The sequence below is a fragment of the Athene noctua genome, chromosome 9, assembly GCF_965140245.1.
Source record: "Athene noctua chromosome 9, bAthNoc1.hap1.1, whole genome shotgun sequence".
NCBI lineage: Eukaryota > Metazoa > Chordata > Aves > Strigiformes > Strigidae > Athene > Athene noctua.
In genome coordinates, this window is record NC_134045.1 from 5,608,332 (window position 1) to 5,624,972 (window position 16,641).

At 46.9% G+C, this 16,641-nt stretch overlaps 1 protein-coding gene across 4 annotated transcripts in view; it reads right to left on the bottom strand.

Moving 5' to 3' along the window:
• The window catches only part of PLEKHG4 (pleckstrin homology and RhoGEF domain containing G4), a 92,959-nt gene that overhangs the window by 48,304 nt on the left and 28,014 nt on the right, over positions 1–16,641 (bottom strand). For all 4 annotated transcript variants that reach the window (XM_074912909.1, XM_074912911.1, XM_074912910.1 and 1 more), the window contains exons 4-8: positions 14,100–14,306; positions 10,014–10,137; positions 8,832–8,925; positions 1,960–2,046; positions 40–156 (exon numbers count right to left, since the gene is read on the bottom strand). In XM_074912909.1, coding sequence (XP_074769010.1) covers positions 40–156; positions 1,960–2,046; positions 8,832–8,925; positions 10,014–10,137; positions 14,100–14,306 — 629 coding nt within the window. The remainder of the gene's footprint in view (positions 1–39; positions 157–1,959; positions 2,047–8,831; positions 8,926–10,013; positions 10,138–14,099; positions 14,307–16,641) is intronic.

The window sequence follows — 16,641 nt, forward strand, 5'->3', positions numbered from 1 at the left end:
TTCTCTTGGATACCAAAGAATCCAGGACATGCTACTCACCATGCGGAAGCTTAACCAGTCCCGGTGGCAATAAGGGAAGGTCCCATCCAGTTCTAGAGGCAGCTGTGAGCTGTCTATGTGCTTATGGAGGGATTTCATGGAGGTGAGAAGTTCAAACTGCATGGGAATAGAAGAAATAAAAGCACATTTGCATTAAGGTGTGAGTATTAGAGGAAGAAGGGGGGAAAGTTAATGAAAGACAGTATCCTTTATTTCTGTATTAATCTTGCACAGAAACAAGGCACACAGTGTATATCTGCAACATGACTACAATATGAAAGAAAAAAAACCCAACAATCTTAGAGCAGCTTGCTGTACAGCTTAGTGGGCGAACCCTGAGGGAATGCAGGCCACAACATGCTGTTTCACCAAGCAGAACATCTGTGATGGAAGTCTGGCAGCAGCCAGCCTTCTCCAGAGCCAGTACCTCCTAGTATAAGCAGAGCAACTCCCTCACATGTTCCCACACCCCACATTGTGCTGCAATTTGCACTTGCTTGGAGAGTCTGAGAGGTTAAATCCAGCCCCCAGCTTCCCATCTCGCTTCCTGGAAAAAACAGTCTAACGGACTCACCTCTGCCCTACCCTCAACTCTCCACTCATCACAGCAGCTATTTGCTCCAAGTGTTTCCTGGATCTTGACACAGATATCCTACAGACTGGCAGAAGACAAGTTCTCAGAGCATTTTTATACTCACCAGAGAAACAACTGCTCCTGCAGATACATGGAAGCCAGCCCAGACACAGAAACTCAGGTGCAGACATTTAATCCCCCCAACACACATTGTGAAGTTTCCACCTCCTCCCAAAATAGTGATGATGCTTCTGATTCCTCCTGCATGCCTGTGCCTTTATTAGCCTTTGCCCTGTTCCCTCCTACACACTCTGGATTTGTTCGACGTGTTTAATGTCTTTTGTTAGCTCTCCTTGAATGCACACACCTGCAGCCCCCTTCCTGACTTCAAATTCTTCCACATGAGGGCAATGAGGAAAGAGTCTAACAGCATTTGTTATTCCTTAGCCTTTTGGAGCAGCACACCACACACACAGCAAACCTGATGCTATTCACAGTGTCTTTATTCACAGGAGCCAAAAGGGAGGTCGTGGCCTACTCTGAAGTCTACAGGGTTTTGGCAGGCACAGAATTTCAGTCCACTCTTGTAGGTTGTAACAGTCTTAAAGCAGAGGGAGATGACTAAGATGCAGTCTGATACTCTTCATCCACCACAGAGTGGCTGGGAGCCTACATTTCTCATACCAAGGCAGATTTACTTCTAGTGGGGGTGTTCAGTGATGCTGTGATGATTTTCCCTCCTCCATTAGCACCTCCTGTTAATCTTCCCAGACACTTCAGCTGCAAAGGGAACCTCACACACATACCCATCTCCTCTTCCCCCTCTTGCAGAAGTCTCTCAGCCACTGACAGCAGCAGTTATGACAAGAGGAAACATGAGATATGCAAAATCTAGGAAAGCAACAAGTAACTTCAACAGATGGAGTGCGGGATTTAGCCTAACGTGATCTCTTCCTGACCAAGGATTTCCTCCCTTGTTAACAGTGGAATGTGAAAATCATCTCTATGACTGTTGGGTGTGCAGGGCCCCTCCATACAGCTATCCATGGTCCCAGCAAACCTTCTGTGTCTTGAGGGCCCCAGCAGACTGACATAATTACAGCACAAATGTCACCGATGGACTCAGCAATAAACAGAGCATGACAGAGATGTGTTCAGCTCACAAACTTTACAACCCTATAAATACCACACCCATAAGAGACCACAAGCATAAAATACAGAGAACAACTACAGAGGTTTCATGTGAGAATAAACATACATCAGTGGACAGAGAACTTGCTGTTTGGAGAATTAAATAAAGGCTATCAGGAGCTCCCCAGCAGCCCCTGCATGAACGGTTCCATTACCTGTCCTGCTGGTGGCTTCTCCATCCGAAAGGTCAGATCTCTTTCAACCAGAAGCAGTACTCCATGAATACAATGAGGATCTATGTCCTACAACAGAACAGAGCGCAGATCCATTACCAACCTGTCTGGGATGCTAAAGAGAATGTACCACACCAGGTTTGTACAGGAGATAGCAATTTATTCTTCAAAGGTATTTATGAAGCCTGAAAGGTAGACACCAGGTATAGGGAAGGCCATTCTTCAGAGCACCAAGGCTGTATCCTTCAGACCAACAAGTCCTGAAGTATTTAAGGAAGCAATGAAAGAGGTCAGGTCTTGGCTGTACTAAAAAAGCCTCTGCCTTCTACAGACGGAAATGTGTCAGGAGGTAAAAAAAAAAACCAAAACAAAACACCAACCAAACAAAACCCACTATGTTCAATGTCCAAGTTTTTTCTTGATAACTTTTCTGTTCACTTCTCCTAACTGAAAGGAAGTTTTTTTCTCCTCCACAGTGCCAAAAACATCATCTTGTCTTTACTTACTGCCAACTCACAATCAAGGACTTGCATCCTGTTTCTACTGTTAATCCAACAGAAATTCCAAATACAATGGATGTCTGGCTGCTGTAGTTCAAACTCTGTGATCCGGGAGCAGCTCTCCCATTATAGAAGCACTCTACAGGGAAGTGAGAAACAGGCACAAAGAGCAACTGCAGGAAGAGGGAAATGTAGCAGAAAGATCCAAACCATGGAGACAGGGCCCACTATATACATCATGCCTGGATCAGGAGAGCAAGGAGAACTGCCTGTCATTCCACATGGTTAAAAAGAAGAGCCATCCCATCTAGATGTCTCCTAGATGGTCTTTGTCTCTGGAAACATCTCTGACACTGTCAAGCAACAAATCCTTTCTGGTATTGCTCAAGCTGCAAAGAACCTGCCATACAACAGGCCATGACAGCAGGAAAACTCTATTTAAATAAATAGCTCCGGCAGTTTAGGGTTAAATACCCGACACTAGCAGCAGAGCCAGTACAGAGGCAAGAGGACCAGCAGATACTGAGCCACTTAACCTGACACTGGGTCCAGTGGAGCAATTAAGAAACAATACCAACACAAGCAGACCCAATTCTGCAAGTGAAAGCAGCAGCTGAGATTCCAGAGCAGAGGAAAAGACTTTTCTCTCATCTAGTCCTAAAACAGGATCCTTTTGAACAGGCAGGAAAAAAAATCCCAACTGAAACACCTTCCAAAACCATGCGAGGTTAAGTCTTCTCAGAGCAGCTTCTCCAAAGCAAATTATTAACACTTTCCCTGTTACTCAAACAGTGATCAAAAGGCCAAAAAGAATTTATTGCATAATTAGGCTGTATAAGTTAAATACTGAAGCTCATCTGAAGAGAGGATGGGGAGGTATTACAGCCATATCAGCAACTCTGAATTTGTCTGCTAGGAAGTACTGAAGGATGAAGACTAGCCACAGTTTCATGACAGATCATGGCACTAAAAAGTTATTCTTTCCCAACCCCTCTTCCCTCCAATAGTCATGAGATGTGCAATCTGAGTGAGGGATAAAGGTAGTGATGGTGTAACACAAGGTTACAACAGTCAAACCACTCACTCATTACTCCTGAAAATAGAAACTGAAAAACAATTCACAATTAAAGCTGTCAGGGGAGAAGTTCAGGGTTTTCCAACCCAAGAAGCAGTAACACCTCCAGAGAAATCAAGTATTTTTTGCCATATTTTTGTCTTTAAACAGTTGAAGATAAGTCAGTCTCATCCAGCACTGATGGAGCAATCCAAACTGACTAAAGCAGTTTACAGGAGCACCTCAGGAGACAGGCAGAGCTGGAAGCAGCAAGATGCTACTGGAGGAAGCTTTCCTGCAGCTTTCTGCAATCTCTTACCACCTTTGTTAAGAAAACCAGCTAACCGGAAGCAAAGAAACAGAGTCACACACATGTAAGTGAACTCCTCACCTTCCAAAAGAGTCACAGTGGGGACAGTATAGAATAGAGGGGCATCAACAGGGGCTTGGAAAGCACCAGGTAAACACCCATCCTTTTAATTCTTCTTTAAAAAACAGAATTAGATATTTTCTTAGATCTTTCTCAGACTGAAGTTTCAAACAGTATTCTGGCTTCCTGACCCAGTGGAAGCCCATGGCCAGACTTAACACTGGCACAGTTTGAAGCACAGGCTGCCAGGAATGCCTGTGCAGATGGGAGAGTCCCCAGGTACCATGGTCAGTCTCAAAGTGACCACTTGTAATGGAGTAATAGGAGGTCTCTGGTCTTTAACATCCAACCAAGGTCCTTCATACTTCCATAGTAACAGGGCATGCAAATATACCTCTTGAACACAAAGCTCTGTGCAGAACTTTTCTGCTTTTAACGGCTACTATGCTACCTCTTTGCCTTCAGGAACAGACTTTTCCCTTCCCAACCCACTCACAGATGCAGCAGAGTACAGGATTAGGTGTTCACACTGATGCAAAATCTAAAAATCTCACTCTTAAAGACTCAGGTAGAGGGAAATCCCAGATACTTGTTCACTGAAGGCCAGCACACACATTCCACGTATGTTCATGCCCTGCCTGCTCACCAACCAGCACTACTGAGCAGTAAAGTTCCTCTGAACAGGTCCCACAGCACAGAACTTACTGGTGACAACCTGTGACCAAACATCACAGCAGCATTTACCTCTGCAAAAATCCTTGCTCCAAAGCATCATTATGCAGCTTCCCACAAGATCAGGCATGATCTATTCTTGCAGCATGTATGTACTGCACGTTTCCCTTCTCCTCCGTGCAGAGCTGCCAGAGTTCCTCCTTGCTCCTTCCGGAGTTAGCTCTGCTGCAGCGCTTTCTGCCCCTGCTCCCAGTGCTGTCTGGGACAGAAGGATTTCCCAGTCACCCATAGTCTAAAAAGGAAGGAGGAAGAAAGTCTTGCAGAACACAACTCCCCCCACCCTGAAGGCAGAGAGGGTGAGAAGCTTTCACCACTTTTCAAGGTGGCTATTAGACAGCAGTCTCCCAGTGTTGCAGGGAAAGCCACCTGCTAGCACCAGAAGTTGTCTATTAGCACTTAAGTCTGTTCACACATTTCTTCTGGAAGGATGGAAGAGTGAAGTATTTCCTCAGACTGACAGATCTTGAACCAGAAACCTGTGGGATCCAAGTTCCCTCCTTAGGGAGGTTCTCTAGGGTTAACAGATCCAAGCACTGCAGCAGGAAGGGACTCCGCACTAGGGCATCCGATCTGTGCTTACCTACTGCGAGGCAGCACTCCTCACTGCTTGCAGGAAAAATGTCCCTTCAAAATTGAACAAGCAACACTGGATCTCAATGCTGAACAGATTCTACACACATTATCATAGCAGGCTTCACAAAAGCCATGTAAATATAATACTGTTGAAGTAAAGAGCAGAACAGCAGAGAAAGGAGCTCCAAAAGACAGTCTGCCAGAGATAAGAGACGCTGGGAGATGTGTCAGGGATTTCAGAAAGGACCCCAAGGAGATGATCTGTTCTGTGACCTTTGAGGCATAGCATACAATCTGTGCTTCTGCATCCACTGGCCAGCAAACGTTGCTATGCTCTAGAAAGCTCAGCTTGCCTCACTGTCGTTACAGGCAGTTTTCTGTATTTCTCTGTCCTCGTTTCAGAGCAGATGAGAGTACTGCCATGGGATCAGAGGCAAACACTAAGGATCTCCAAAAGGCTCAGAGAAGCCAGGGGATTATTCCTGTGCCATAACCAGATGATGAGCTAGCTGAACAGGTCTCGTTTATAGAGTCTGCAGAAGAGTCAGGGTAAGGATCCAAAAACCACAAGCAGAGTAATCAAGCCTCTGTCAGTCACTGTTACCTGGAGCACACACTCAACTCTAGCAGCACATTAATCCCTGTTAACTAACTGTTGCACCACCCTGATAACAAGCTGCTCAGAGCCAAACAGCCCTCACAGAAGGATGTTACAGAGGCACTGCAAAGAGCTCGCCTCACCAACACCCCGTCTAGTTTCAGAGGGTAGGAAATTTAAGGTTAGCATGGCTTTATTCCTGGCATGCTTGTATGAGACTGAGAACTCAAAAAGCACATTGTGTCTCAATGCATTGCTGATTTCCAAATCATTGGAAGATTAGAGACAACTGTGCAACCATGGGCAACAAAGTACTCAAAATCTTTAGCAAGCCCACTGCCGTGTGGGCACAGCATAAAAGAGAAGGTAACTTGTTTGTTGCCTCTGCAGAACCAAGCAGGGCACCAGATTACTCCCTCATCACAGAGAAGGGGCACGTTGATAGAGCTCACAGCTCCACCCAGCCCAGGAAGCAGGAGGACAGACCTCTGACTCAGCCCCAACTCTCAGATGTGGCACTGAAGCACGTAAACCACAGAGACACCAACTTCATTAAAACATTAATCATAGACTGGTTTGGGTTGGAAGGGACCTTAAAGATCATCCAGTTCCAACCCCCCTGCCATAGGCAGGGACACCTTCCACCAGCCCAGGTTGCCCAAAGCCCCGTCCAACCTGGTCTTGAACCCTGCCAGGGAAGGGGCAGCCACAGCTTCTCTGGGCAGTCTGTGCCAGTGTCTCACCCCCCTCACAGTGAAGAATTTCTTCATTAGATCTAATCTAAACCTCCCCTCTTTCAGTTTCAAACTGTTGCCCCCTGCTGCCACCACCTCAAGAGACAGCTCAGCCAGCATGGCCTCTCCAGCACAGCCAACCCCTGACAGCACCCCTGGGCAGTGGCAGCCCCCCAGGCAACCATGTGGCAATGGACCAGGGCACCTCCCCATGTGGTCTGGACATCTCCCTGGCCACCGATGTCCACACGGAGGAGGACGCTGGCCAGGGTCACAACATCTTCCTGGCGACCGATGTCCACATGGAGGAGGACACTGGCCAGGGTCTCGACATCTCCCCAGCCACCAATGTCCACATGGAGAAGGACACTGGCCAGGGTCTCGACATCTCCCTGGCCACCGAGGTCCCCACGGAGGAGGACTCCTTGCCAGTGTTTGACATCTCCCTGGCAAGTGAGGGCATCTCACTCTGCCCCTCCTCTGCCCTCCATGTCCGAGCCTCCAGGGACCCTGTGGGGATTCCAGCCGGCAACGTTGTGCTGCCTGGGGTGCTGCTGGAAGAGGCCAGGGGGAGCTTGGATTGCTCCCTGGGGACAGTGGGGACTGGCCAGCACCATCCCAGCAGTGTCCCAAAACCCAGGGACAGCAGGGAATCAGGATGAGGTCTGAGGAGCCACAGCAAGATGTGGGGACACTCCTGCCACTACCCCAGGGCAGCATGGCCCAGCACGACATCAGGCTGGAAAAGCATGGGAAACAGCAGCGGAATGGTGGCAAGCGCAAGGCCCCTGCAGCCAGTGCTGGGACAGGAGGGAGGGATTATGCTGTTGTAGGGATTGGGAGGTTCTGGGGAGGGTGGGAACAGGGGTTCTGATAATCATCTATCTTTTCATGATCATTTTGTTCTTTATTTTTCATTAAAAGCCCTTTATCCAGACCCTCTCTGTGCCTGCGTGGGATGGGGGGAGCACAGGGGGCAGTGGGAAATGGCACCCAAGAGGTGCAAAAGCATCGCTGAGCCCCAGAACAGACCCACCAAGCCCCAAAGGGCACTGAACCGTCCCCAGGGCTGAGGCAGCACCAGCAGTGCAGGCAATCAGAGCGGGACTCCCCTGTCCCTTCCCCAGGGGAAGCAGCCCTTTGGTGGGGTAGCCAGGACAGATGGCTCTCTGCAAGACTCACAGACACGGCCCTGTGCAGAAAGCAGCTCTGAGCCCCACAACCCTGGGCACCACCCTCCCACCCTGGGGCTTTCGAGGGCTGCTGTACCTTCTCCCAGCCACCCCACCCTGTTTCCAGGCAGCCACTGCAGCCCCACAGGTGGCTCCTCCAGGCTGCCCCAGGCCAGTAGCCAACAGGGGCAAGAAGCCACAGGCTCTGCCTGCTCTCAGCAAGAGGGAAGAACTTTGTGGGGCACCACAGCTCAGGCCTCCTCACACAGCTCCAGGCAGATGACATCCATGTCTCTTACCTCCTCCACTCAGGCCACACCTCCAGCAAGCAAGGCCACTGCAGCAATCGGCCACCACTTGCCCTTGGGGAAGCCATGCTGGCTGTCTCTAAAGGGGTGCAGTGGCTCTGTTGCCCTGTTCCAGTTTGCAGAGTTTGAGTCCTAAGAGACCTAAGCTCTGATTTAAAAGGAACACCTGCTTAAACAAGATTAGTCACAGCTACAACCCAGCATCTCCTTGGCTTTCTAACAGCAGCAGATAGCTTCTATCTGGGAGCGGGGGAAACACAATCCACTTGCTTTCCAAGTGACTGATATGAAAGCCTTTGACCTGAAGCAATATAGAGTTACAGCACATCCGATTCCAATCATTCACCAACAGCCACATCAACAGCTGCATGGGCTCTTCCACCTGGCATGACAAGCAGCGTCCTTTCCTCCCCTCAGTAGCAGGCAGAGGCCCCTCTTCCTCTCTTCTCTGTGGTGGGCAAAAATCCCTGCATATTTCACACAGCCTCTCTGTGCCGGGGACAACAGCTCTGAGCACACAATAATTCATGACTGACTTGGGTACGTGCTGTTCTCAGCACAGAGAGGGAAGCAAATTTGGAGGGGTGGGGAGGGGTGTTCTCCCCTAACTCAGACTGGCTTAGGTGTTCTGCTTTGTCCGCAGTCTGGCAAGTCCAGGTCATTCTCCTAAAACAGGGCTGGGTACATAACTCCACCTACCAAAGCCAACTGAAAGCCAGGTGGCAGATGGAGACATAAGCAGCAGATGGAGATGTAACATGCAACCAAGATGGCAAGCCAACTAGTGCTCCTTTGCCCAAGCTCAAGGCTCACCTGCAATATGCTGAATGCCTTGAAGAGAGCAGGAACTGGTGAACAGCGACGAGCATCCACAAGAACAGTCAGACCCAAAGCCTGACATTCTGGTCTGCAAGAACAGAGAAAAAGAGGTCATGTTTGACAGCAATGCAAATCAACAAAACTCTGGAAACCGAGCCCATAGTCATGACAAGGTGAAAAACCCCCACTACATTACAGCTCTGTGAGGACACTGTCCACCTTCCCCTAACCAAAATATATACAATGAAAACCATCACCTGGATTACTCAGTTTTTACCTTTGCTATTTCCACCTGAGCTTTCAATTTCTCCAATTCCTCCATCTCCCTGATTGCAAAGGTGCGGATACCCACTTTGTATAATCCACACAGGAAAACCAGTCCTTCCTAATTGCATTCAGGGACAAGCTTGGCCTTAGCCACACTGCTTCCCAAGAACAGCCATTCTGGATTAGATCCAGCGACTATCTTGCCCAGAATCAGATTTGAAGGGAGAAGCATAACAACCAAAGCACAAATACCAGAAGCTTTCTCATGGATTAAGCCTGCTCCCTTTATCGATGGTTTAAAAGCTTCAAAACAATCACTGACAGGGAGTTAGCTTTACCTCTTATTATTTTAATCATCTAAAAGAAAAACAGTCTCAGTAGAGCCTGAGATGATCTGGGGGGTAAGAATGTCACAGTGACAGGAAGAGTAATGCAGCAAACTCCAGCCTGCAAACTCCAAAAACTCAGTCAGACATCAAGGCAGATTTTCTCAACCCTTGCAGATCCTCCCTCCCTCTCAGCTTGGAGGCCTGGCCCTAAAATATCATGTCACAACCCTATATCACAGAGCTGCTGCATGACTACGCCATCATAGCTCCCAAATCCCACTTTGAGCTAGTGAAGGATAGTAAGAATAGCCCGGATTCATGGCAATGCATGAAAACCTTTGGTACATACCCAATTTTATCACACCACATGCACAAGGCACATACAGAATAGCCAAAGTGCTTACTGAACACGAGCCTGTTCACCCTAGCAGGACATCCCCATCTGTACAGTTTCAGGACTTGTCTGGACCAGGTTCCTAGGCCAATAAAGTCAACCTGTTCCACTCACTGCCTTGGCTTTCACCCCTCTGAAAGGCAAACTGGACACGGGAGCAGCTGTCAGCCCAAGAGCATCACAAACCTTGGGATGCTATGCAAGTACAGAAGAAGGCGTACAAGCTCAGTGGTATTGCAGTGAGGGTTTAACCAGGCTGTGTTCCGTGTTGTTATTATGGCCACTGCACGTCCTGATTTATCTCTGGTACCTGTAGAAAGAGGTGGGGGGGAAAAGTCACACAAGGAAGTCAGAGCCTGGTTCCAGGTCAGTATGCCTCATACTCCCCTACTACCACCCCCCCACCTTCCTGGAAATGCTCCACAGATCTTGATATAGTGCATGCTGCAGATTGCTGTAGGCTATAAACACACTCCCAAAGTCCCCAAATGCTCCTGCAGAGTGAAGTAGCTGAGCTCTGCTTGTCTTTTTCTTATGGTAGTGTCAAATTTGGACTACTCTCTTCTACCCAAGCACACATTCTTCATAAAATACAGATGAAGTAGGCTAATGATAACACAACCTTGTGAGAAAAGCAAGAATCTCAAACTCAAATAATCTCATCTCCACTTATGTTACCATATTGACCCCGCTGTAAGACAAGAGAACGCAGACAGGTTTGCAGAACAACATGCGCAACCTAATGAGACCAGACACGCACACTACAGGCTGATCCTAGCATGGAACCAGACACCTCCTGGGAGCAAAGCCCTGGAGCAGGAGCCCAGAGCTGCTCCTCAGAGCGGACAGCCCCGGAGCACACTCTTGCCTGCCTACAGCTCTGACAAGGGCAGAGTCAGTTCCAGGCTTTCATTAGCTTAGAGCTTGCTCAGTGCGTAGGGAATACATAAGGCACAGTATGGACAGCACAGCTGAGTTGTGATACTTTGAGGAAGGAAGAAATCCCTCTGCTTCAGTTAGCCAGAACAACAGTTCTCTGCTCCCAGCTTTCCAAAAGTCCAGAGACATAGCTCATCACAGGAAACAAGCCTGCTCTATGAGCTCCTAAAAGTAAACGATAATCTGGCTTTAACCACAACATGCACCAAGAACTCTGAAGAGAAGGACAAAACAGTGCCGTTTCTGGAATCATGTCCAGCCTCCTCTCCAGATGCAAAGGAGAGGTAAAGAGCAGGTAGACACCCCACTTTGGAGACCTAGAGCTGCCTCTGCCATTGGAAAGCAGGTAGTGCCCATGGAGTCAGCCTGCTCAAAGCGACCAGCGCTCTGCACTCGTGCATGGTCACCAGGCAGGTAAGTGACTGGGAGAACAGTAGGGACTACACCTCTGTTGTGTGAAAAGTAATTCATAAGAACAGGAGTCATTTCCTGTCATACAAATTGTATGAGAGAAGGGGGAAAAAACCTCAGGCACAAGACAAATCTAGAGGCTTAGGGAAAGCTATGTCTTTCTGTCTCTTCTGAACTTTATTGCTACCACAGGAGATACTGTCCCGGACCACCTGTCTTCCCATCCCAGGGACAGGCACGTGAACTGACAGGTAAAACAGATACAGATGGATAGCCCCAAGCACAGAAAACCGTGGTGTGATCTCAATCTGTCACTAGGACATGATTTGAGTAAGGGCCACAGACACAGATGGGCATCATTTAGAAGCAGGGCTTTCTCCCTCCCAGGGACCAGAACTGTGACACAGACTTTCTCCTGCTAACAGCAGGAACAAAATCTTTCATCATCTATGTGATTAAGTAGGAGTTTTATTACTCCTGAAATACTGTATTCTGGACACTATATAATCAAAGAGCTGGAGAGAAATTAGAAAAAGCTTATTAATATGCCTTGCTTCACAGGCTAAGGGGATCATCAGAAAACAAGCAAAAGCAAAGCACTCAGTCACTGGAAAAAATGGCTCAATAACCAGGCTCAGTAAAAAAAAAAAAAAAAAAAAATCTTACTCTGAAGCAACATCTTTTGTCCATCAGGGAGGTTGGGCATCACCAGAACTGGATTAAACCTTGAACTTCCATATGGGAGCCTGGGAATTGCCTGACCAGGTCAAAAAAGCAACCTCAGCCACCAGGGCTAGGTCTTCAACAGTGGCCTAACCAGATGATTCAAGAAGCAGAATACAGGACCGAAACCCTCCTGAAAGGAAAATTTCTTCCTAACTTCATCAGCTACTAGTTTATGAATTAGCTGTTACACACTATTCATTATAGAAGTTATCCTGATGTATTTATTCTATCATTACCAATGTCTAACACAAAGCATTTATGAGTGCATTCCCTCCAGTGTGAGGATTGCCCACTGAAATCCAAAAGGAGACACATGAGGGAAGAGATGTCAGTCAAATCCAACACTACTTCTACAGCAAATGCTATTCCTCCCTTAGACAAAAACTCTCTTGGAAGTGGTACCAAACCCACTTGAAGGTACCCATTTGAAGGCATTTCAAGGGCACATCCCTTCATCCCATACTCACGTGCATTTGCCTCGTTTAGCACTTGTATATTACAATAGGAATTTGTGACAAAGGAAACTACTAGAGCTGACACAGCCAAGCTTCTACAATAGCATGGACTATGAGCTTCTCAAAGACCTCTCTCAAACTCTGTAATTTTTTCGGCCGTTGTACACATCCTAAAATGTCCAACCTGATCAGCAGATCATATTAGAAATCCTCCTTTGGAATTTGTTCTAGCAATTTACCTCCCAATGCAAAGTTACATGTCTGAATGTAACATAACTCTGCCTTGCACTCGGTTTCTCATTTCACCTTCCAGAATACTGGAAAAGTCTTATTTCCCTTTCCTCCTTCCCTGCACAAAGGTGTTTTCATCTCATTCTCAATCATTTTACAAGGTAAACAACCTTCCAGTCTCTTGTCATAAGACATCCAATTCAGTTACGACGACTGTCACCCTTTCCTGCACCATCTCCAATATTCACCATTTCCTTTTAGAACAAAGGCATCAGAACAGCCCAGACTATTTGAGAGGCATCACCAACAAGTACGCAGAGGTAAAATGACTTTCTGAATCCGGCTAGTCAGCCCCTCTCCTTTACCCATCTGAGGTCAAAATTAGTCTTGCAGCCCCAGCACTGAGTGGGAAATCACTGTGCTGCCTTTCTGGTCTCCTTCCCACTTTCTCGACACTGTGCAGGTCTACCTGATCTCTTCGCTGCTCTCTGTCCAATTTTCAACTCATACATGCCTCCAGAACTGATTGAGAACTGTCCTACCCCACACTGGACAATCCTCTCACTGGCTATGGAAGGAAACAAGCCCACAGAGGCTGCTTACACAGACACTGCCAAACAACTGTTTTGAACTGGAGAGGTAGCTCTGACTTCCTCTACTTTACTTCATATTTGGTTGAACACAAAGACCTCTTGTGTGGCCCCTGCACACCAAGCGATCCTGGCTGCTCTGTCCAACAGCCTCAGCTTTGTTTAACACTCTGCCAATATTTGTCCCATGCAGAAGTTTTATCTGCAGCAACTTGATACTTGCTGCTGTATCAGATGCAAACACTGAATAACATTTGACCTACAACTGATCTCAGCAGAACAATTCTGGAAGTCCTCCCTTGATAGCTAGTTCTGTCATCTGCTATTTAGCCACACTATCATTCATCCCATGTGTTGCTCATCCACACTTCATTGGGATACTCCTTTCAACACTGTGTGTCACAAAATCAAATGTTTTCTAAAAATCTGTTATATCTAGGCAGCTACATTTAATCAACCAAACTTCTAATTACCAAGAATAAAACTGGTTTTACAAGGGCACTGTCAAATAGGACCTTCTAAACTCCTGTCCTTTAATTAACTACCAAGTGAATCAAGTTCCTGTTCTTTTGACCAGGCCTGATGTCAGGCCCACCAGCCCATTATTAGCTGCACCCTCACTCTTTTCTTTTTGAGCTACTGGTATGAGACCACAGATTTGGTATTTCTGACTCATATGCGCTTGGTTAACATTTTGAGACTCCTGGGAGCAAGTTAACATTACTTTCATGAGAGGGAAGTTCTACTTCCTGTCCTTCCCATCCAGAAACTTTAAAGGATTCAAGAAACATTGCTTCTGGAGAGGTTTGGGGTGAAAGAAATGGAATTGACACCAGTCTGCAGTGCTGCAAACAGAGACTTATCTCCCCCGCCCTCCTACAAACCATGTTTCCCAGACACATTCTGGCTCAGCTACTCACCTGGCAGGCAGGCAACTCCGCTCCTGAGCACTTCTGGGTTCACATCCTTGACTATGGTAGGTGCAGAGCGACCACCCCAGGCAGTCACAGAAGCTGGGGACGTTGGAGGAGTGATAGGTGTTGAGGTTTCCTCCAGGGCACTGACTTTACTCACTGGTTTCAACACATCTGTGCCAGTTGCTTCTTTTCTTGTCTCTGACACCATCCCTGTAAGAAAGTAGTAGTCAGAAGCTCAAGCAGAGCTCCACCCAAGAGGTCCCAGGTAAGTACCAGACTGGGGAGGGACACGTCTCCAGCCTCAGCACTCTGCAACTCCTCCAGTCTCTGTGCCAGTAGCGTGCATGTTCCAAAACTGGTTACAGCATTAATACTACTGTAATTCTAAAAAAATAAAGCAATTTATTATGAAGTTTGCAAATTACAAAAACACAATTCAGATTAGGATTACTCTAGTCAAAGTCACTTTTAAAGGTAACAGTATCAAGCAGTACACGTCTGTTCACGGCATGAAAGTCTGGCACAGTGCAAGTCCCTGGCTCAGGTCCAGCAGCCTGAGCACGCTGAGTGATAAACCAGTTTCTGACAGGGCGAGCTGCTCCATCAGAGCAGAATTACCCCCCCCAACACTACTTTCAGACTAGTTCCTGAAAATATGAAGTCAACTCGAGGCCTACAAATCAGCTGGAAATTAGCCAAAGAGACCTTGTTCTGCTCATCCAAACTTTTTTAATTAACAGTTAATGCAAAAGTCAGAAACCTAAGTTAAAACCCTGAAGAACAGGATGATTACACCAATCAGCTCTGAGAACTGGAGAAATGCTTCCTTTGCCCGACATCTCAGCTCTGAAGCACAAGTTAGAATCAGTTATTTCTAAAATTAAGTATCTTAGCTACTACACGGAAATGAATGCTAGTTTTATCAAGTTTCAGTTTTCATGTAAAAGTAGCTGGCAAGAAGAAAAAAAAATACCTAATGCATAAGAAATATTATTCCCCAGTTACCAACATTATAAGAATTAGAAGCCAACAATACATCTTCAACAATACATCTTTAGCATCCTAAGTACACAGCTAGGCCATCCCACTGTTCAGCAGAAAGATATCCTAAAGAAAAGGCTACACTTTGCTACAAATCCTGATACTTCAGTATCTACCAACAAATAAATCAAACTTTATTTAGGAAAATAAGAGAGTGGAGTATTTATTTGCTTGGTATGAAGTCAGACGTTTTAATTGCTATTTAAAATTTACTTCAACCATCCTACCTTCCTGCTGCATCAACAATGCTGACACTTGACTCAGTTTATTTACTAACAGACTCTAATACTTCATTAAAGAGCAGGACCAGGAACAAAGCAGTCCTTGAAGTGGCTTTCAATACAAGTTTTAGCCGTGAAGGAGACTTACAGGTTGAGGCTCAGCCCAAACTGCTTTCAAAATTGCTAAAGTGGGTGAGAGAAGTGCCCTGAGCAGCATGCCTCACTGCACAAAATTATCCAAGAGTGGGGGGAAACTAGGAGGGGCTCTAGAGCTCTGCACCATCGAGGCCATGATGGACTAGCTGCTCATTACTCCTTGGTAACACCCCTCTTGAGGGGTGCCCAGCCTGGTATCTGCTGCACTTAGCCACGTAAGCACCCACAACGGCTTCAGGGCTCTGCACGGTTCTGGGATGCATCAGAGCTCAGTTCTGTTCCCAGTACTACCTCAGCCTCCATTTTCCAGTGAATGAAGAGGTCATTCACTTTGGGCAATGCTGCTAGATCTTCCTGTAAGAGGCGTTTTAGAGGGGCACTGATCTCCCGTAGATGGGGTATCTTGAAGATCAGAATCATGTAAGTCATGTCCCAAAGGTTACACGTTAAGGACTGACAGACTTTCTAGGAAAACTAGAATCATCTTCTCAAGGAGCTGTAAGGCCTGGCAACAAGCAGAACCACACAGCTGATAGTAAAGGAATCTGCAAGAAATGAAGAAAGCCTGCAAAGAGGACCAAAAGATGGCATTTAAAGAAAACATTACTATATTGAAGGTACCATAGCAGGGCAAGGCAGACAAACATACATGGCAGCCCTCTTTGGATATTGCTTAGGAATGAGGTAGCAGCTCCCAAAAGGGAGAGGAGCAGCATTTTGCTCAGCCCACCAGACACAGTCCTGGTACTGGGGCTTTTCAGCCCCAGGGAAACCTCACTGGAGTTGTGCAGCCTCCAGACTACATACATCTTGCCCAACCAGACTCTTCCACAAGTTCCTCGGGTTCAGTTCAGATTAGCAGACCCCATCTCTCTCCAAACAGGCCCAAGCACACTGTTTGTCATTTGCAATCTTGGGTGGAGGCACTTACTAAAGCGGAAATTGTAGAATGCGGAGGATTACATCAAAAACCAAATTGAGAACGGAGACATCTGAATTTGCCGTGTTTGCAGGTTCCACCTTTCCCTGAGGTTAAGGAAGTGGTAGAAGAGGATTTGCTTGTGTGCATTTCAAAGAGACATTAGCATTTTTCCTGCAAAGTGCCCCGGCACCAGTATCATCTATGC